The following is a 20,382-nucleotide window of genomic DNA, read 5'->3' as shown; positions in this document are numbered from 1 at the left end:
ATTATTCGTGCACGTGATCTATGCTCTATTTCCGGGATACAAAGGTATCAATTCAATATGTTGCAGCATTAAGAACAGGCTATTGACAGCATGTTTATTGGGAAAGGTCATCGGCAATCGAGAGTCCTGGGTAAGGTCTCTGAGGATTGCCAAAGTGCCCGCCTGTGCCGTGGTCCGGGGTTTAATCTCGGCCAAATCCTTCTGGCGCGAATCTTGGAGCCCCAACGAGCGGCATGTCTCTATGATCTTCACTTTCTTTACCACTAACGTACCCTGCGGGTGAGCTGCCCATGCGGGCGAGCTGCCCATGCGGGCGAGCTGCCCAGTCCGTGCACCACTAGAAATTCAATAATCTAACCTTAAATAACTCTACAACCACCTAATAAAAAGTTATACAAATTTAATATATTATTCTTATATATATAAATACTTAGTATATAGAATATAGAGTCTATCCTTATAGTAGTTAGCTAGTAATAAAGGGTAAGGTCTAAAATAGGGGTCTAAATTTAATAATTAGTTAACTACTATAAAAATAGACTTTATATTCTATATACTAAGTATTTATATATATAAGAATAATATATTATATTTGTATAACTTTTTATTAGGTAGTTATAGAGTTATTTAAGGTTAGATTATTGAATTTTTAGTGGTGCACGGACTGGGCAGCTCGCCCGCATGGGCAGCTCACCCGCAGGGTACGTTAACTAAAGACTTGCCTTTTAATAAACAACGTCCTACACCCCCATCCGAGATTCACCTGCTAACGAGAATTGGTGAGGGTTTTGCGTGCAGATTTGGTCACGCTTAGAGGAACTGGGGCTAGCGGCTCGCCCCATCAAAATCCTCCACCAATTCTCGTTACCTTTGTAGTGTGTGAATCTCGGATGGAGGTGATGAACGTTATATAGGCGGGTGCTTAAGAGAAAATACTTGTAGAAAAAGCCTTTCCACTGATTACCTAACTAGCGAGTTTTACTTAGTCATGTTCGCTTAGTGGCCAGCGCGTTTCGATTTAGCTTTTCCCGCTTAGCGGTTCTCGCTCGCGTGTCGCTTAGTTCTCCTCGCTAAGCCATTCACGCTTCGGTGTTCCCGCTTAATAACTAGCGTGTTCTTGCCCAATAAGTCTCTCTAAATCACGTGATTTACATCGATCAATTATCCTTCTTAGGTCAGCAACATCTTTTCATGTGGTGAATTGAAGTCCTCTACGATCTATTCAAGTGTAATACTTCAAGCGTATTCTCAAATCCAGAGGAATGTGCTAGGTTGCGTGGGTCATGTGCTCAATTCACTCTTCTGCAGCATAGACACGCACGGAGATACTCAAGCCGGAACTGGATCTCTATACGCCAGGGATGGTGATCTACGGAACATTCAGGTGTAGGGGGAGTTAGTGTTGGCAGACTGCTAAGCATTCCAATTGGGTACTAACCGAGCTTATTCTTTATAAATAGAGAGCGTCTGGCCCAACTTTGCGGACCTAGTTTCGAAGTATAGTCGTCCTTTCTTTGCAATGTCACTCACTTCTTTCATCAAGCCCTCCACAAACATCAACCTGTATCCCATATTCTCCTGGGTATCATCTAAGCTAATACGTCATAGCAAAGCCGCTAACATCAGTCGTCCTCGCCTTGAAAACGAACATGCCAGTATAAGAGAACAGTCGTTCTCTTCGCTAGCGCTCTCTAAGCGCAGACCACAAGGACACAAATAAAGGAAACTCGATCGTCTAGAGTTACGTCTTCGTACGCTCCGGATCCCAGATGGCCTCCATGATGTGCATCCGGCAGCCCTTGGAGGTCCTCGCTCCCGTAAACTTGAAACGAGGGTCTGCCGCCTTAAAAAGCTCCGCGTAATCGTTTTCATCTCGCTCTCTAGCATTCAGCAATTCGAGCATCGTCACATCCATGGTCCTACAAGTGAAGTATTAGCTTGCTGTCAAATCTTTTCGTGCCACTCGTTCATACCGAGTAATCTTTTCGTCCCATGGGTCAGCAGTGTTCGGTTTAGGCAAGCAATTGTCGTTGATGATGATGCGAGCTCCGGGTTTCAGGGCCGGAATCAGTGCCTGGAGAATTTTGACGCCATACTTGTCCGATTGGTTGTGGATGATCCAACGGAAGAAGTAGACGTCGGCATTCTTTACCGGCTGCTCAGTATAGAAGTCATGAGCTTGAAATCGAATCCGCTCCGCAAGTTCGGAGGGAATCTTTGACGGTCCGTCTGCAACCGTCTTGGGCAAGTCCTGTACCACGAACTTCATGTCAGGGAATTTCTGGGCCAGCGCCACGCAAACAAAGCCGTGGGAACCTCCAATCTGTCAAACGGTGAGCATGAGGAATCACAGTGTAGCAGAGATGCTCACATCAACAAAGGTCGACTCCCCGAGTTCGTCCCAAGGGTACCCGTCCACCAGATAGTCGACTTGGTAGCCCTCGCCGCCGGTCAGCGACATCATAGCTCCTCCAAAGCGCTTCGCTCGAGCAGGATCCTTCCCGATCTCAGCAAACATGGGCGTTCCTTCATGCTTCCAGGCTACGGTGAACCCCGACTCTGCAGGCTCTTGCGAACCTGGGTACTTCAGCATTGCGTCGACGGTGTGGGCTGCAGCTGGAAAGAAATCAGCGCTACAGAGGCCAACCCAGTCAATCATCTGCGGATCATCTACGAGTATCCGAGAAGCTGCGGTATGCGCGACGAAACCTTCTCGGGGTTCCTTGAAGATGCGGTTGGTCATTGCATGTCGAATCAGTCGCTTGAGGTTGGTTTCATCGAGCCCAGTTGCTTTCGATAGCTCGGCATAGGAAATCTCGCCGTCGACAGGTACGGCTGATGCTACTCTGAACTGGTAGACGGCAAGTAGGCTAAGGTTGTCGGTGTACTAAGTCGAGTTATGAGTTCTGGTATCCGAGTCCGCTTCATGATACGGGAGGTGTGGTTCCACGGCAGATACCAAGAGGACTTACGCTCCATGACATCCACCGAACACTCTCGCGTGGCCCCACCATCAGATCATGCAGCTCCTGGGTGGCATTGATCACTGTACGACGTGCCTCTTGGATCTCAACATTGCCCGTCGGGACGGGGAAGTCGGCCGGGGCACTGGGGTCGAAGGAGAGCGGCGAAAGACCATTTTGGGTGAAGAAGTCGTCCACTTTCTGGGTCTCGCGGGCAATGATCGCGGTCAGTTCGACAAGTCTGCTCGAGGCCATTCTGCGGGGATGATCAGAGAAGTGGAGATGGTCAAGCGGTTCCTTGGTTGTTTCACAGCTGCCGAAAACGGTGGTTGTTGCAGCAGTGCTGCGTTTGACTGGACCAAGGAGATTGGTGAATGCGAGTGAAGAAAGTCGGAAGCCGGAAAAAGCAACGAAGTGGTTCCAAGGAAAAGCCCCGAGGATGGGTCTACCCGGGTTCGAGGTTTTTGCACTTGGTTATCGGCTCATTACGTGGTTTGTACTGGTAAAAACGTGCTAGCCTAATACGACGTGTCTAAGCTAGATGAAATAGCGACAATGGCCTTCACTCTTCTCCTTGCCCGATTGGCCTACTTTTCTCGATCCATTCCGTTGTCGCAAGGAAAAAAGTATACGGCGAGGATAACAAGCAGCTTAGAGAAATAGAAAGAGAAAAACACAGGCAAGAGAGGGAGAATCGGGGAGGTCATCTGTAAGTAGACCGAGTTAAGGATTTACTTCATGCAGGTGTTTACCAGTTAGGAACCCGGCACCCCTACCAAGTTGCAAGGTTTGATGCTGGGCGGATTGGCACCGGGCGATCACGCGTTGCAATCGATAGCCAGCCTCAGCGCGAGGCATCGCAACAACACCTATACAAGCTCAGATGGTGGACCTCGTTGCACTTTCAAGTCCTAGCAGCTCACGATTCGGCCAGGACGCATTCATAGAGATAGCCACGTACCCGCCGCTTGGCCATCCTCCCCACATCGCGTGTTCCTGTTGCTTGAAGACACCGTTTCGCGCCCTTCTCAAGCCATTGCATGAGACTCTCTACCGCCACACCATCACCTTTTATTCTCCGAGCCGCCCGGAAGCCTTTTTAGGTCCCGCGATCAGCCCTTTTGAATAGACTTCGGCCCTACTGCAACCTACAGCGTCTAGTGGATGTTCGACATGGATGCCGACCCTCAAGATTCCAAGATTGACCTGAGCGAGCTGTCAAAGCATACTCCATGTGATATCAGAGACGCTTCGACACAAACAAGTGAGCCGCTGTGGCAGATGGCCTTAGAAGTAGCTCTCGCATCGTCCGGCCACTCCGCGACGCCGCGAAGAGCTTCTGGAGGCAGCAAGTCGGACAAGAGCGTGTCGCCCGCGCGGCAGCAGCTCGAATATACAGCCCAAGAAACGGCCGATGCCCTCGACCAAGCTGAGCAAGGTATCGATGTGGAGAGCGCAGAGAACTTTAGTGACGATGACGGCTACCAGACGGACAGCAGCGAGTCGGATTCAGTGTCACTCGTGTCCAGCGCGCGTAACTTCATCTACGAAAACGGTCGGCGATATCACGGCTACAAAAGAGGTGAGAATGACTACTCGTTCCCAAACGACGACCGAGAGCAGGATCGGGAGGACCTGAAGCATGCTATGTTCTTGCTGCTTTTTAACAAGACCCTCCACTTTGCGCCACTGGAGAACCAGGCGATGAAAGTGATAGACCTAGGGACGGGTACCGGTATCTGGGCTCTTGATTGTGCGTAAAGCTACTAATTACCCCATTGACACTGTCACCCAAAGGCTCCACAAGCAGCATCAAGCATGTATACTAACTATCACCTACAGTCGCTGACCAGTATCCATTGGCCGACGTCCTCGGCGTGGATTTGAGCCCTATTCAGTCCGAATTCGTGCCACCTAACCTTCGTTACATGGTGGACGACGTTGAGGCCGAATGGCTATACCCCGTAAACCACTTCGACTACATCCATACCCGGCACACCATCCAAGCATTCCGCAACTGGCCCCTGCTATACAGTCGGGCATTGCAGTACGTAACCTCCTCACCACCCTTCCCTCAAAAGCTACCTCGATCTCTACCAGCCTGGCATTACTAACTCCCTCTCAACCGCCAGACACCTCAAACCCGGCGCCTGGATGGAATGCCAGGAGCTGACCCACTACCCCGAGTGCGACGACGGCAGTATGGCCCCCGACAACCCCATCGCACAGTTCTGGGGCTACATCATCGCCGCCCTCTCCAACCTCGGCGTCAACCTCCGCCCGCGCCTCGCGGACCTCATGCGCGACGCCGGTTTCATCAACGTCACCGAGCGCATCTTCTACACCCCGATCGGGCCCTGGCCGAAGAATAGGGCGTTACAAAAGGTCGGGCTCTACTGGCGCGCGGTGCTGGTGGAGGGCCTCGAGGCGATTGCGCTGGGCCCGATGACGAAGGGGCTGGGCTGGCGGAAGGAGGAGGTGGAAGTGTTCTTAGTAGGGGTGAGGAAGGCATATTTGGAGAAAGGGACGCATACGTGGATGCCGTTTCATGTGATTTATGGGCAGAAGCCTGGGTATGCATAAGAGCGAAGTGGTCGGAAGTGGTTGGAGAAGAGAGGGTTCATGCAGAGGACAAACACTGTTTCTTATTGTCGTAATGGGCGGGTTATGATGAAAGAGAAGGGCTTCATGGGATCGGGTTTTTGCGGTAGTTGGTGTTTCGGGGCAAAGAGGTTTCTAGGACACTATGAGCCATACAGGTATCGGCGCTGTCACTTCAAGTTAGATGTGTAGGTATTGTATAATGATTTGGGCAAAGGGTGTGGAGCTAGGCGCGCCGCGCGGGAGAGACTAGTGTTTGATGCTCGAAAAACTGATGCCTCTTGTGGTAAATTCAGCAGAGCTTCAGCATCATGAGACCATCCTGTTGATCTTCACGAAGCTTTCCTACTAATCTCGGGAGAAGGGGGAGGTTAGCGTGATATTGTGGCTAATCAAGCTAGTTATTCAGCGGAAGGTTCATTCTACTTTCTCTTAATGTTATGATATTGAGGATCCTGGCCAAAACGCAAGCATAATGTGCTTAAACTGCAAACAATGGGAGTGCTGCATATGTGACATCTAGGTGTCTTAAAATTAGGGTTTTGATTAAACGTAGTATGGATTTTCTCTGAAAGACGTGTTTTTTTATTGAAGATGAACGGGACTATATTCAATTCAGAAGTCATAAGGGGCTAGGCAAATTGGACATTCCCCAAAGTCTTGGAAGAACTCGTTAATTTGCAGTCTTTAGACTGACTCAAGCCGATGAATTTCCGAATGCGGCACGTCAAGCACAGATAGAGCCAGTAGAGACAAGGCTTCTAATCGAAGCAGCACAAGTCTGAGCGGCTCCAATTCAGTCTTGGCGTAGTCGCTCTACTTCTGGAACAAAGGTTTGGGCTGACATTCTCGCAGAGATGATGAAGTGATTACTGGAATATATATTCCTAGAATACCTCGGAAGTGTATGACGAGGCATTGTATGATGAAAAGCCTTAGCAGTAATACGCTATCGGCTTCACGCAAAAATTTGTTATGCACGATAGTGAAAGAGCGAAATGAAGAGGTCGAAAATATGGCTACCGCATTACTCTATGATTCTCACCGACTGCAACTTCGAAGAAGAATTGCGAGCATTAGTTTCCAGGGGTTTATTAGAAACAGGTAACTGAACGCAATATCAAGTCCGTGGCCGGAACCATCTGCGAAGTCAGAAACAACTAGCTCCAAGCATCTTATCACTACGGTGCAGCGTACCGGTATTCGCTATCACCGGCAGCTCGCCTACTTACGGGGAATACCGCCATCCATATGCACCACCACCAATGCGGAACACACCAGCATGTGCGTGTCGCAGATACTGGAACAACACTACCGTGGGATGTTGATGACATTAATAGGTCAGAGTGCTTCGTCAGATGATGACGAACATGACTCACGAAAGAGTGCAATATGGCTTACGCGTATAGATTCCCGATTCACGAGCGATCTGACTGGAGTCCTGGGAGCCGTTATCCTTGTGATATGTAGCGGAAGTGCGTGGGACCAGATGCGAAGCAGGCACTTAGCACGTCGGTAGATCCGCATATTCGCTTTTGCATGTACACGTACAAGCCAGTGTTGATTACGAGCAAATTTCGGAGTGGTGTAACCTTGAAAAGCTAGTTGAGTTAAGCAGAGGGATCATTACCTCACCAGGAAGGCATTCACGGTATAGGACAGACTTTTATGCGGCAAATTCCGTGGCCGTCCTTCCAATTGAACGGGAATGGTGCTTATAGGTCAGTCTGGTCATGCACCCCAGCATACCTGGGGATTAAACTTCAGTGTGGCTGGCTCGCTGATTGGCTTAGAGCACGCCGTGGATGCGACAATAAAGACCGTTGCTTGCGTGGGTGATGCGGCCACTATCGGAGCCTGAGGCCTTATAACAGGGGCAGGTGCCCGGATTCAGGCTCCCAGTGGTCGCAGGAGCATGATTTCTTTGACAGGGTCATTGAGACGCTGTCGCGGGTATCGCGGGGGATGGAGTGGTCAGATTTTGGCGATTGCTGGATCACTGGGCGAAGAACGAACTTGAAGGAGAGGCTGCGCAAGTGAGTGAAACCAACATGTAGGGGCAAAATTAGTACGTACGTAGCATTCTTAGCTCGAATAAAAGTAGGGTCTTAAGTTTAGCGCCCGTGACGGCTTCGTGGACACTGCGAGCCGGTCCGGGGGAGACGATCTTGAAACGTAGGCCTGGTTTCCGTTTGCCCCGAGAAAGGTATCCTTGACCAGCTGCATTACGGTGCGGAGTAGATATACATGCCGGCTTAAGCCTATTCCATCGATACCACGTAGAAGGTATGCGAGATTAAGATGACAAGAGAAGAGCATACCGAGAAGGAATTAAGTTCTACGATAAACTCAAGCATGGACGCCTTGGGGTCGCGATTCATAGTAGCGCTTCGGCATGTCGAGCTGTTCCCCTTTCTGCAAAGACTAGCAAAGTCAACCCGCGCATTAATTCAACGGCATATAGTGGAAGTTGCCGAAACTCTCTTACCGACACACCGGCTGAGGCAGACTTGTGGGCTGTGAAGCGGGTGCGGAAGCTAGTCTGTAACCGCCGATAGCAAATCCTCTATAATACAGCATCATCACGTCCGGTGACCTAGCGCGCAAACTGAGTCGACCCCGGTAAACTACCTTTTCTGGCTAATATTGAGCTAGTTTGAAGATTGATTGGTTAGGAGGCTGCTATACCCCCTTAAAGGCGTCCGGAAATGCTACCTTATACGGTAATTTTGTGGCTTGGTTTCAGCGCTGGGTCACCGGACGTGAGTATATGCTGTAAGAACGATGATTCGTTGGGATGGATTGGCCGAGGCATTTGTTTTGGCTTTTTGGCGTGTTCTAACGGTTTGGTTAGACTTTCAGCCTTGCCGAGGCCTGAAGCCATGCGGCATACAGGAACTAGCGCGGAAATGAAGCTACAGGCGAAATAGGTGGTATTAGAACGGAGGAAGCCCTTTTCTGGACCAATTCTTACCGAGGCTGAGTTGGATCTGCTGGCGTTAGTTTCTAGATTATCCCCTTTTTGCAGCTGACTTTCGTGGCTTGAGTTCCGAGCTAATTCGTCGGACGCATCAGGTCCTATACACCTAGGTACTGACGACAGCTTTATTGCGACTTAGTCGTCGGACTGAGCACCTACAATTATGCCGTACCTGACAGGAACAATGCTCCGTAGACGCGTCCTTGCTAGAATATATGTAGCGGGATCCACTAATACAGCAGCAGCGAGGGCTGGCGGTCAGCAACGGATGAAGAACTCCAAGCGGATTGCCATTTTGGGAGGGCCGTATGGTGCCGGTCTGTCGGGACACGGCGCTGTCGTCTGGAAACAGCTTGGAGAGTGGGGTGGGCCTGGTCCGGCGTGGGGGAGGGGCTTTTTTTGACAGAAAACGGTTTTCATGTCGAGAGAACCTTGGAAGCATGGCGCTTCGGGCGCCACTCATACGTCCTTCTCAACACCACCCAGCTGCATCCCGACTCCTTGTCCTTGCTTGCCTGACATGTCTCCGGAGAGGGGGGCACAGCGGGGCCACATTGCCCCCGTTTGAGTGTCGTCACGTCTTTACAGCCAGCTCACACCTATCTGACCGACTCTTCTGCTTTGATAGCTCTTCCGCTGCTACCGCTGGTCGTGCTCCTTAGGAGGGACCAGTGCGAGGCATTTGCTCCGCCATTCCTGTCATCGCAACGCCTTGTATCCCGGTGTAATACCAGTTGACGACCGCAACAGGCACGGGACATTGCTGATAGGCCTATGGCGAGAGGAGACGACGCGAGGTTGGGCGCATCTGGTTCCTGACAGCCAACGCCTTTGGTGCACTGGCATGATCGCGGCCACCTGCATTTTGTGGCCTCCGGCCGCCGCAAAATAAAACGAGGAGGGACAGGCTGGGCGTTCCAATCGCGTTCGCCGTCACCCTCCATCGCTGAAAAGCAGGCACCCGCCAGCCAACACCACGGCACTGCTCTGGCAGGGATGACGGTGCCATGCGCGGTCATTTCGGCTGCATCATGATCGAGTCGGGTTGAGCATCGGTGTGGTTGGTAATTGGATACGCGCCTCACTCTCGCCATGGAGTCTGCTGCTCGCGCCTTGTCACACTACGATGCTTGCCGTTAATATCGTCGGTGGCCACGATGTTTCGAGGGATCCGCACGTCCCATCGGCGGCGAAGCACGCTCTCGTGCGCGATAGCCTGCTCGTCGTGTAACGTGAGCAGTCACATTATTCACGCCGTCCGGATTGGATCGGCTTGCTGCGTGCGAGCTCGTATCAACGAGCATCCAGGATTCCAGAACTACCCGCGCCCGCCCGCGCCCCAGAGGTTGACGCGGCGCGGTCGTAGCACGCCCTCCCGCAAAGGGGGTCACCGCACTGGGGCAACTGTTGCCGTCGCCAGCACGGCGGTTCCAGACTCGAAACGACCACAGGCCCCCGGGCTTTTCCCAGATGTCTGGGTCACCGAGCAAGGCGCTGCGCACGGCAAGCCATGTTTCAGGAGCGACAAGTCATGCCCCAGTTTTGAGGCCTGCCTGCCCTGCTGCTTTCATTCTCTCCCTCCCCGCATCCTCGGCTCGGAGGCCTGCCTGTTTGCGACGTCGCCGTAGCTTCTCTGGCTCTGGAGCCCGTCATGCTAGGCGTGAGAAAAGTGGCACACTCATCAAGCACTATGTCTCGTCTGTACCCCTGTCTGCCACTGCTTGGGGTAGCTCCAACGAGTTTCCACAAAGGCCAGGGTGAAGGGCTTCTATCTCCTTCAGATTCTTGAAAATGCATTGAAGCACTCGAAGCAGTGGCAGACAAGTGCACACACGAAACAGCTTGTTGTAGAAATAGGGTGCCATCTTTTCCATGCCCCGCGTGCCCGTTAGGGTCGCACCCACCGCCTCCGCACTGTGACGGCCACCTGCATTGTTGCCGTCTCCTTTTCCAGTGGCGAGGCCCAGGGCTGAGGGTGCGCGGAGTATCCTGGTGGGCGATTGACCCGGGAAGGCGAATAGAGTAGCAGAGCGTCGCTGAGCATCTATCATCATGCCTTGCTGCCCACATCCGCGCTGCGTCAGCAGCAGCGGCTTCACCGTTCGGGGCTGTCGTACGGTGCTTCGTCCATCGGCGGCGGCAAGGAAGGCGCCCAGCACGCAGCTCCGTCTCGAATTCTGGTTGGCAGCGCGGAGGACAGCGGGCTGTCTGTCTGCGACAAGTGCTGCGTCTTGCTGGATTCCCGTCTGATCCGCCACCATGCTGGTCAGCGTAGGCGTGTCGCATGCGTCGTGGGGCCGTCTTTTAACCATGAAACTGCGATCCTTCCGCACCGCAATTGCCGCGCTGCTCCCAGCCTGCCGGAGCTTGCAGAGTCAGAGGCTTTTACCGTACTCCGATCGTCCTCTGGGCCTGCGCGAGCAGCTTGCCGAGGACCGTATGGGGAAGACGGCAGCTAAAAACACGCCGGGCTATTCCCTGATCAGCCCAGAGAGCGAACCACACCGCTGGGAAAGACCCAAGGATGCGCGCCCATGATTCATGCGCCCAAGCCCACGTTCTGATGCCCTAGGACTGTCCTGCCCTGCTCACCGACGGCTGGCAGTGGCCGTCGTCAAGAGGTCGCTAGCGGAGGACAGACGACGACGGCGGGTGAGATGCCATGTGGACTGACTGCGGCTTGTTTGCGCGCATGTCGAGGGTAGCACGCGTGGCCATGATTTGCTGTACCTACATGCAGATGCAGCTTCAGGCCCTCCAGGACTTGCTGCAAAGTGACAAGCGTCACAGGCGTCACCTGCTGAAGTTTCCCCATCATCGCATCGGCCCAGATCAGCCAATCTCCACTCAGATTCGCATCGCTTGCTTTCCGCACAGCCCGCGGATCTGGGAATTGTTCTTTTTCACCCAAGTTGTCGGGTCTGTCCGCGCTGCCTCTCATGAGGTTCAACCTCTTCAATTTGCGCAGGCCGGTCCCTGGGTTTTTCTTGCAGCATCACGGCCGCACGCTTGAGACCACGGAACGGGACGTCTTCCTTGCGCGCAGCACTCGCGCCGGGACGCCTCCGTGACGACGGTAAGGGAGTGAGACGCCGTGAGCTGGCGGCGAAGCCCGACGAACATTCTCGCTGCTGAGCGCAAAACCAGCTCAGATCTGGATCTTACCTCATGCCGCCACGCATGTATGCAGCGTCCGCGTCTCAGAGTGTGGTGTCCAGCAAGGCCCCGAGGGGCGGACTGACCCGGGGAGACGTTTTGCAGGCTGTGATGATGCCATGACAAGCACGACTGACGATGGACCGGCGCTGCGGACGGCAGGAGGTGTGCTTCCATGCAGTCTCCCTATCCTCCGAGTGAGAGAGCCGGAATAATGCAGTAGCGGATGGCCGCGTTCAGGAGTGCATGCCAGCTTCAGAAACATGTCTCCCACGAGCCGGAGCGAGCGGCCTTGCTGTACGCTGCCGCATCTGCGCGTGTGGAGGGCTGCAGCACCAGCAGGCCGTCTGGTTCCGATGCTTTCGGCGCGGGTCGCGGGTCGCGATGGGTCGAGGGCGTTGGAGTTGGTGGTGCAGAACAACTATCGACCGAGCACGGCTAGTGTGCTCGCGAACAGCCATTGGCTGCTCGCGATGCCCTCTGCGTCGAACAGGTGAATCAAGGTCGCTCAGGCCCCGGCTCGGCCGTTGGAGAAGGGCCGACGTGCATTCTGTGCGGCATGTCTGTGTCTTGCGTCGTCACGGGCTGGAGGATGCCACCAAATGTTGGTGGAGTCTGCGGGCCTTGGCCTGCATGATGGCCCTCTGGAAGGCTGAAAGCGAGAAGACTGCCTTGGACGAGGCATCCGGAGCAAAGTACTAGAGGCAAATCAGGCTCAATACTTTGCACGTTTGCGGCACGCCCACGGCCTCTGTGATGAAGGGAGTGTGCAGAGTGCGTCCTTACGTCCTTTGTGGCATCAGCACGTACATACCCTGCTCAGCATACCCGCTGCTCCTCGATGTGAAACATGGTGCCTTGACGAAAGAGTCGAGCTCGGATTGGGCTCCGTGTGGGGCACAGTAAAGTACGGGCGGCCTAGGATGGAATAGGCGTATTCCGGCCCGGCGGTCTGGCATATTTGCTGAAACGGCCCTAATGCCAGCTGTAAGTTACAGACGCTAGGCTCGCGCTAGCCCAACCTACCACGCATCGCACCTCGACCACACTTTAGACATTTCGCCGCGTCTGATAACGAGGGCGACTAGAAGAGGCCGGTCCGTGTAGTGCAGCGGCCGCCCAGCATGCATCTTCCCCCCTGGCGCACCCCGACCGCCAGCGGTGGGCCTGCAGCATCATCGTCCCGCGTGTCCGCGGGAGCCAGCGCCTTGGAGCAGCGCGGCCACCGATCGAGGACAAGAGAATGACTCGGCAGCGCGGGCACCTCGGAGGCGGACGCGCTGCCGGACCGGGATTCGCTGGCGGTCGAGGAGCAGGGCTGGCGAGCTGGGCGTCCGAGGGGGGCGTTCGCAGGTCATTTCTTTTGGAGAACCGTGTCGCCGGGATTCCAGGTGAACCTTGGACCCGGAACACTGGAACCTCTTAGGCCGCCCCAGCCCTTGACACACACACGGCCGCCCGCCTCTCCAACCGCAGCATCGCCCAACGCTGCGGCCGACCCAGCCGTGGCGCCCTCAGCAGACGCAGCGACGCCGCCGGCTGTCTGCGTCCGCTGCCCGCCGCAGACAGCGCGCTGGTTTCGGCCTCAACCGCGGCCTGGATGGCGCGCATCGCTGGCAGCAGAGGGCCACGCCGCGCCGGCGCCTGGACGGAGCGCGAAAAGCGGGCGTGTCTGCTGGGCCCGGCGGCGCATGAGCGGGCAGCACTATTTCATAGCGGGCGTGTTATGCGCTGCTGGGGTGCTGCCCACCGCCCAACGAACCCTGCGCTTGGCCACCACCAGCACTGAGGTCTCCAGCAGACAGCCCCGTTGCCGGCGCGGGAGACGCTCGCTCGTGCCGTGTCACCAGGCGCGCCCCGTGCATGGGTCCATCCTGTCCTGATGGCATTTGGTGCCCGTAGGGAGGGACCGCACCGCGCGAGATATAATACGCCCAATGCCCGCAACCACTGGCCCTGATCCGTCGTCGTTCCCCGGCTCGCCCTCCCAAACTTTCGCCCTCCACCTGGCCACTCAGCCTCCAGCCCCGGCCGCCTCTTTAATATCTATCCCCGCGCCCTCGTCGCCGTCGCCAGCCCGCTCGCCAACCTCCAGCTGCTGCTCCTCCTCGTCCTCCTCCTCGCCGCTCCACCACGCCCGCGACCACCGCCCCCCGCCGCCTGGTCCTCCCCCCTCCCGCAGCCCGGCTGCTGCTGGCCCCCGCGAGCGTGGACGCGTGCTCCCACAGTTCCAATGGTTACGATGGCTTCAAATGGGTGAGTGCCGCGCCCCGCTCCGTGCTACGCCGCCCTGCGATGTCCCCGCCCGCGCTGACCGCGACAGTTTGGCCGTCCCTGTCCCTGCGAACTACCTCGAAAACGGTCGCCTGTATCATGGCTACCGCCGCGGCATCTACCTGTACCCGTGCGATGAGGTGAGCGTCCCGCCGTGCCGCTCCCGGCGTCGCTGACCCGCTGCGTTGCCAGCTCGAGAAGGACCGCATGGACATCTACCACAAGCTGTTTCTCGTGGCACGAAGAGACCATCTGCACCAGGCTCCGTTGCCGCAACAGTGGGAGGCCCGCATCCTTGACTTGGGCTGTGGTACCGGCATCTGGGCCATTGACATGGCAGAGTACGTCTTGTCCCCCCCGACGCCGTCGGAATTCTGCTGGTCGCACGCTCGTTTTTGCTAACCTCTTGCTACCTTGCAGCCAATATCTGACCGCCGAGGTTCGCCGCCCCCGATTCCGTCTGACACGCTCCCCGCAGGCCGCTGACATTGCAATTGAAGGTTCTGGGACTTGATCTGGTAAATATTCAGCCCGAAAAGTGCGTTCGCCATCTCCCGCCCAGCACCGCCTCCATGCTGATCTCCACGACCGACAGGATCCCACCAAACTTGCGCTTCCGCATCCCGCGCGACTACGAGAGCCCATGGACGCTGGGCCAGGATTCGTGGGACCTGATCCATCTGCGCATGGCCTGCGGCAGCGTCTCCAGCTGGCCTGAGCTGTACCAGAACATTTTCACGTACGTACCCACGCGGCGCACACAGAGCCCACGCTAAAACTTCCCAGGCACCTCAAGCCAGGATCTGGCTGGATCGAGCAGGTCGAAATTGACCTGACTCCCCAGTGCGACGACCACACTCTGGCCGCAGACAGTCCTCTCGTGAAGTGGTACGAGTATCTAGCCGACGCTACCCACCGCGCCTCGCGTCCTATCGCCTACCAACAGCACACCCGCCAAATGCTGCAGGCTGCCGGTTTCATCGACATCCAGGAGCAGATAATACGAGCGCCGTACAATTCGTGGCCAAACGACCCGCATCAGAAGGACATTGGCCGCTGGTACAACCTGGGCATCACCGAGGGCCTGGAAGCAATGAGTTTCGCGCCCTTCACGCGGGTCAACCGATGGGACTTGAACGAGCACGTCCGGCCGCTGTGCGAAGCCGTCAAGACGCAGATATGTAACAGGAAGATTCACGCGTACAACAACATGTAAGTCAATTCCTTTATCTAGCCGTGCTACCAATTATTGGCGTTACTGTCGGGACTGACCCCTTGCTCGCCACAGACATATCTGGACCGCACGCAGGCCGCAGCAATAACCTATCAGCTCACGATACACGACACGTAGCTTAATCTCTAATATCTCCGGCTGCTGTGACACGCCTCTCGCTATCTCAACCCGGCTAGAACCTCTCCAAAAGACCGCGCGACCACTTGCGGGCACCTCGCCGACGGATTTTGATTCGACCAGCATTCCTCCACAAAAGCGATGCAATGCACGAAACCGAGCTCGTGGAAGCCCGCGTCACCGTAGTATTGGGATTACCACACACCCTGCATCTGCGAAGGAGCTGAATCCTGGTTGCCGCAGTGCTCGACGGGTGGGACCACTTCGGCACGACTGACCGACACCATGGATCGATGCATATTCCCCTCGCCGAAACACCACACCACCTTCCTCTTCAGCACTTCCGACTCGACCGGTTCGACCATTTACGAATTTCTGTTATGGGGAGGCGCATTAATGGGCACTGGGGCATCAAAAAACGGGTTATTGGGTTATTCTTCTGTTCCAATGCACTTGTACAGTGGGTCGTTTCATCTCGCTGGGATGCCGGCTTCACGTAGCATCGATACCATCTCCTTCTCCACCATCAACATCCCATGCTATCCAATCAACCATCTCCCCTCTAGTGTACAGGCAACAAGAGTCGGCGCGTGGCACGCAATGGTCCTTTCTTGTCTTTATTGCCACATCTCTGCATTCCCGCGATTACTATTTAATAACTGTCAAAAGAGGACTTTTCTTCTCAATTTGTCGTGTGGCCGGCGAATTCAGGCGAGGTGCTTGTGTAAGCATTTGCATGCGGGGCTCGTCATGTCATGTCTTCTGAGACGCTGAATCGTTTTCTTTTCTGGCCAGGCTCCGTCTCCATTGGGTCATGGGTGCAGGCAAAAACTAGTGTGCACAATTCTGACTTTCATACTTCTCGTTATCATCTATGCCTTCAAATCTCGATCTCGGTGCTCTCTCACCAGTCGACGCATCTGTTCGCTTTTTGTATTTCATGTTGCCATACTTTGGTGGCTTTTCTGCTTCAAGTCTGGCTCCTGACGATCCCTTTTCGACGGGCTCTGGGTGTTGGTTTCTTACCGGCGGCGCCGATGCCCGCTGTGCTTCTTGGCTGTTACCAAGCTACTACATAGGAGCGTCCCTTTGAAATACCCCAATTTATGCAGAAATGCTCTCGAGACTGCGTTCGGTCCCCAGTTTTGCTTCCCTTACGTCACGCCTTGAGTGATTTGTTCTTCACCGTTCTACCACGCTGTCGCACTGATTACCTCAAACAATGGCTGCGTTACCCAAAGCTGACTCCGATCCGAAACAGTCGCAGCATCCCAGACCAGAACGCGCGCTCTCTACACCACCGCGTCGAACTTTCCTTTCTCCTTTCTCTTGCATTTCCACCCACGCTCTGACCAGTTTGTAATTCAACGCAACATTTCTTCCCACAACAGCCGATGCCACGTCACAGCGCGTTCGTCTTGATCAACTCCCAACAACTAAACTAGCTCCTAACCATACTCTCGGAACCGTCGCCACCTCTAGTGACTGGTGCAGTTTCAGCATGGCAAAAAGGGCATCAGGCCATCCTCACCTATCGGCTCGCGCTCCCGACGAAGCTTCCACCGCTCATCCGCCGTGCTGGGCTCCGGGGGGACCTTGCCTGTCAACCCGGCCCTCGCTGCCTTGGGATGATAGAGGTGGAGGCTGATGCTTCAACGCACCCCCGTCCGATGCGCTGGACTCAGCCACCTAATCCGTAGCCCACTTCCCCAATGCTCACGGCAGCAGAGAGGAGAAGAAAAAAAAAAAGGATTTCCGCCGCCTGCGCGCCAGGCCAGCAGCACTAGTCATGTCAAGAGGCAGTTAGGCTGACGCGGGAAACCCGACACTCAGGACCACCCACGCCCGCCCTCTCCCTGGCCTGACACGCCGCGGACGACACTCAGCATCATCAATCCTGCGTCATTCCGGACGTCCGGTATGCCCGCCCTACCTGAGCGCCCCCCCCTTGCTACTCTGGGCAGTCACTGTACCACATACAGCACCTAGAAACTCTGGTGAGCTTGGGCTGCCGCCCCACCCCGCAGCGTAGGAAAACGGGACTGGACCCGACACGCAGGATGCGCTAGGAAGCCCGCGTCGGTCGGACCCCTGCGCTAAAGGCTTTTTGCTGGTTGTGCGGCTTGCTGGTGCGAGTTTGAAAGAAAGGGCGCGCGGCGGATGGGAGCGGGACGGGGCGAGATTGCCGAAGAGGCAAATTGTGCCGGGCGGACGGGCTGGCGCGGCTGGGCTGGCTGGCTGGGAGCGGGCTAATGTCGGTGTGAAGAGGGCTGAAGATGGGAACGTTGGGGGGGTGAGAAGGAAAAAGTTTTTGGTTGAAGAGGGTTTTTGGTAAGCTTGGGGTTTTTTTGTTTTTGTTCTAGATGTTGGAGAGGCGTTTGTTGTGGAGATTTGGGGAGTGTGTGTTGGAATATACTTTTGGTGTTTGCGTAAGGTGGCTTGCGGTGTCGGCCCTTTTTTTTTTTGGTGCTTGTGTGGTTTTTGAGACAGGGATCGGTATAGTTGGTATTTTGGTCGTTATCTTGCTTCGATATACATGGTGTTATTGTTTTTGGCTTTTTATATGTACGGGTTGTTTCCATCAGATAGTCCGTTGATGGTTTCGAATCCCCAATGCTACCTACTTCCAGCGTAACGGTTTCTTAATCTGAATAGACGTAACTCTGCGCCATACATTCCTACGACCGTGGATAGTCTCAATCGGCTCCATCCACCTCTACTAGCCATGGATAGCCTGGTAGCTGGCTCTCCCGGTGCGCTCCCTTACCTGCGGCACGGCGGTTCGACTACGAGCGAGCCGCCGTGAAGAGGCTGTATCTGGCGCTCTACCCTCACCGATCCGTCCCAAGAACCTTCGTCCTGTGTCTCGGGAGGATTGGGGAGGCGGGGGAAGGGCGGCTGCTGCTGCAGATGCGGAACGGGCGGGTTTCAAGTCTGGAGCGGTGATGCAATGGGATACGGGAGCAGAATCGTGGGCGTTCCGAGTGCGAGCTGGGTATAAAAAAATCCTTTACTGCGGGCGGTGAGTCTGCTGGAAGAGGACAGAATAGGGGATGTGGATGCGGAAGACCCTGCTACTCTGTCGCTTTTTCCACTCTCAATATCCGAGGGGCTGGGAGCGCGAAGGAGGACCCTCCAAGCCGCCACCACCGCCGCCGTCGTCCACCACCTATACAAAACAGGCGGGGAAAAGAGAGGGCTGAGGAATTAACCTTCCTTATGCGGCCGCGAGACTGGCCCTTGGATGCTGCCGGGAAGTCCGGCTTACCGACATCTACTCAGCTCAGCTCTCCGCCGGCCAACGCTGCCGACTCTCGCCACCACAAAAGGAGGGATATTTTGCAACCCTGATGCCGTCCACCTATGTACAGTACTAAGCATACGTGTGGCGCCAGCCTTTCGGTAGCGCGGTGGCACGGGGACAGGCTTCGAGAATGAATATCCCGCTCCCCGGCCCGGTCCTAGTGCGGCTGTGATGTGCAGGTGAGAGATGTGGCAAGCGGGGAAATTTCGGGAGCCATGGGCGCATCTGCAGGCCCAAGCACATGCTCGAGCACAAATGTTCAACCCTGCCGTTTTAGTTGCTGGGCGAGGACGAGATTGGCGGTTAATAGGCCGCAGCGTGGGGGTGTCCTCTCCTCTGGTGTTGATACGGGAGAATGGAGTGTCCAGTCTCGCTCGCCGGGAGAAGTGGCATCGAGCTGTCGACCCGGCTGGATGGGTTTCGCCATGCCGTGGCTGTTGTGTGGCGCTATCCACGCAGGCTTTTAAGAGAACAGTGAGTTCGTTTGTCTAACTTAGTAAGAGCTTGTTCTATAGAGGCACAGATGATAAGTCCTCCAACTACTCGGGCCCCGTCGGGTTGTTTCACAATGATCGAAGATAAGCCCGTACGTAGCACTGGGAAAGGTGGGTCTCGGGGAAAAGCAAATCCAGAAGATCTTCCCTACCTCTATATTGCCTCCTTCAACAATCTGTCCGTCCGAGGAGACTCTGTACTTGTGGGACGGGCTCTTCACGCTAATGTCTAACCGGAGGAGTCAACTGAAGATGTGGAAGCAAGTAGTAATTTGGATGCGCGAAATTTTCTTTTCCCAATTTCGCAACCCATGGATCTCAATGTCGACAACGAACTAGCAACAGTGAAGGACAGCGAAGCAGACTGAGGGACTGTTGAGTTCATCCGAGATACCCATGTCCAAACTGTGTCGTCAACAGAGGCTGATACGTCGACTTCGAAAGAGGAAATTGGGTTCAAGGACAGATAATTAAGTTGCAAATGGCTCGCAGTACTCAGACCTAACGAATGGGTAAACACAAGCAGTGACGAGTGAACGAAATTACCACCGCCCTAGTCCTGTGCCATCACCATCTCCGGAGAGCGAGGTGTAAGGTCGATTCTCCTCGGGTTTCACAGCTTTCTAGGTGCTGCATTGCCAGGCACTACCTCAGTCTAACCTTGGACTCCCCACTACCAGGTGTTACTCCTCTTGAATCCTTTCATTACCTATCTCAAACTGTTTCTTGTGCATCATTCGCTATTTTCTACCCTCCGCGGTTTTTGATTGTCTCGTTCAAACCTATTGTAATAAAAACCTCGTCGGGATATTTGCCGTTCTATTTGCTGGTCCAGCTTTATAAGCCCCTTCGACACTTCGAGAGGTACACTTTCATGGTTACTACGTGTCAATCACTAACATTATATCCCTCGCCTTATGGGTCTTGTTATCTTCAGTCAGGCAGGCTCCCTTGAACAAAAGTGGGTGTCTACTATTACGTACGTAGACACATTCCATAACTTTATAGTGTAGGGTACACACTCTCCTGGCCTATACAAGCTTACTTAGCAGAGCTTGAGGTCATCTAGTACATCATTAAAATCTCTATAGGAACGGATTTGGCGAGCCTGATAGCTCTCCGGGCCACCTCCGACGGTGTCGAACTGCCAATTCATGTTGCAATAGAGCCTGGCAGGTCTTGCGGTTACCATGGATCGAGTCGAAAATCGTGGAATGAGGTGGCCTGACCAATCAAATGGGCGTTGCTTCTCCCACACC

At 54.7% G+C, this 20,382-nt stretch overlaps 4 protein-coding genes across 4 annotated transcripts; 2 read left to right on the top strand and 2 right to left on the bottom strand.

Annotated features, from left to right (window-relative positions):
* Positions 1 to 1,333: 1,333 nt before the first annotated feature.
* On the bottom strand, positions 1,334 to 3,341 carry BDZ99DRAFT_464214 (O-methyltransferase). Its single transcript, XM_033720256.1, has 4 exons — positions 2,973 to 3,341; positions 2,372 to 2,887; positions 1,974 to 2,323; positions 1,334 to 1,919 (listed from the first exon to the last, which is right to left on the bottom strand). Exons 1-4 carry the CDS (start codon positions 3,216 to 3,218, stop codon positions 1,742 to 1,744), a joined length of 1,290 nt encoding a protein of 429 aa, XP_033575300.1. The 5' UTR covers positions 3,219 to 3,341; the 3' UTR covers positions 1,334 to 1,741.
* A 903-nt stretch (positions 3,342 to 4,244) lies between these two features.
* Positions 4,245 to 5,546, top strand: BDZ99DRAFT_390094 (S-adenosyl-L-methionine-dependent methyltransferase; the record flags this gene model as incomplete). Its single annotated transcript, XM_033715669.1, has 3 exons — positions 4,245 to 4,716; positions 4,806 to 5,010; positions 5,096 to 5,546. The coding sequence occupies 3 exons, from the start codon at positions 4,245 to 4,247 to the stop codon at positions 5,544 to 5,546; spliced, it is 1,128 nt and encodes a 375-aa protein (XP_033575299.1).
* Positions 5,547 to 10,232: 4,686 nt separating this feature from the next.
* BDZ99DRAFT_521891 (uncharacterized protein) lies at positions 10,233 to 11,485 on the bottom strand (the record flags this gene model as incomplete). Its single annotated transcript, XM_033725664.1, has 2 exons — positions 10,233 to 10,910; positions 11,279 to 11,485. The coding sequence occupies 2 exons, from the start codon at positions 11,483 to 11,485 to the stop codon at positions 10,233 to 10,235; spliced, it is 885 nt and encodes a 294-aa protein (XP_033575298.1).
* A 2,457-nt stretch (positions 11,486 to 13,942) lies between these two features.
* Positions 13,943 to 15,296, top strand: BDZ99DRAFT_489039 (methyltransferase LaeA; the record flags this gene model as incomplete). The annotated part of the gene is made up of 7 exons (XM_033722953.1): positions 13,943 to 13,956; positions 14,024 to 14,114; positions 14,167 to 14,315; positions 14,453 to 14,512; positions 14,570 to 14,713; positions 14,761 to 15,186; positions 15,263 to 15,296. 7 exons carry the CDS (start codon positions 13,943 to 13,945, stop codon positions 15,294 to 15,296), a joined length of 918 nt encoding a protein of 305 aa, XP_033575297.1.
* Positions 15,297 to 20,382: the final 5,086 nt, after the last annotated feature.

The sequence above is a fragment of the Mytilinidion resinicola genome (genome assembly GCF_010093595.1).
Source record: "Mytilinidion resinicola strain CBS 304.34 unplaced genomic scaffold BDZ99scaffold_12, whole genome shotgun sequence".
In the NCBI taxonomy this organism is placed as follows: Eukaryota; Fungi; Ascomycota; class Dothideomycetes; order Mytilinidiales; family Mytilinidiaceae; genus Mytilinidion; species Mytilinidion resinicola.
The sequence above is the reverse complement of the archived record's forward strand: the minus strand, read 5'-3'. Positions and strand labels throughout refer to the sequence as shown.

What these genes read in the sequence shown, in the direction of transcription:
- BDZ99DRAFT_464214 (XM_033720256.1), bottom strand. Translation starts at nt 3,218, where the DNA reads ATGGCCTCGAGCAGACTTGTCGAACTGACCGCGATCATTGCCCGCGAG. An exon ending in TTCGGTGGATGTCATGGAGC is followed by an intron (nt 2,888 to 2,972) that starts GTAAGTCCTCTT and finishes AACTCGACTTAG; the next exon opens with TACACCGACAACCTTAGCCT. An exon ending in GGGAGTCGACCTTTGTTGAT is followed by an intron (nt 2,324 to 2,371) that starts GTGAGCATCTCT and finishes ACCGTTTGACAG; the next exon opens with ATTGGAGGTTCCCACGGCTT.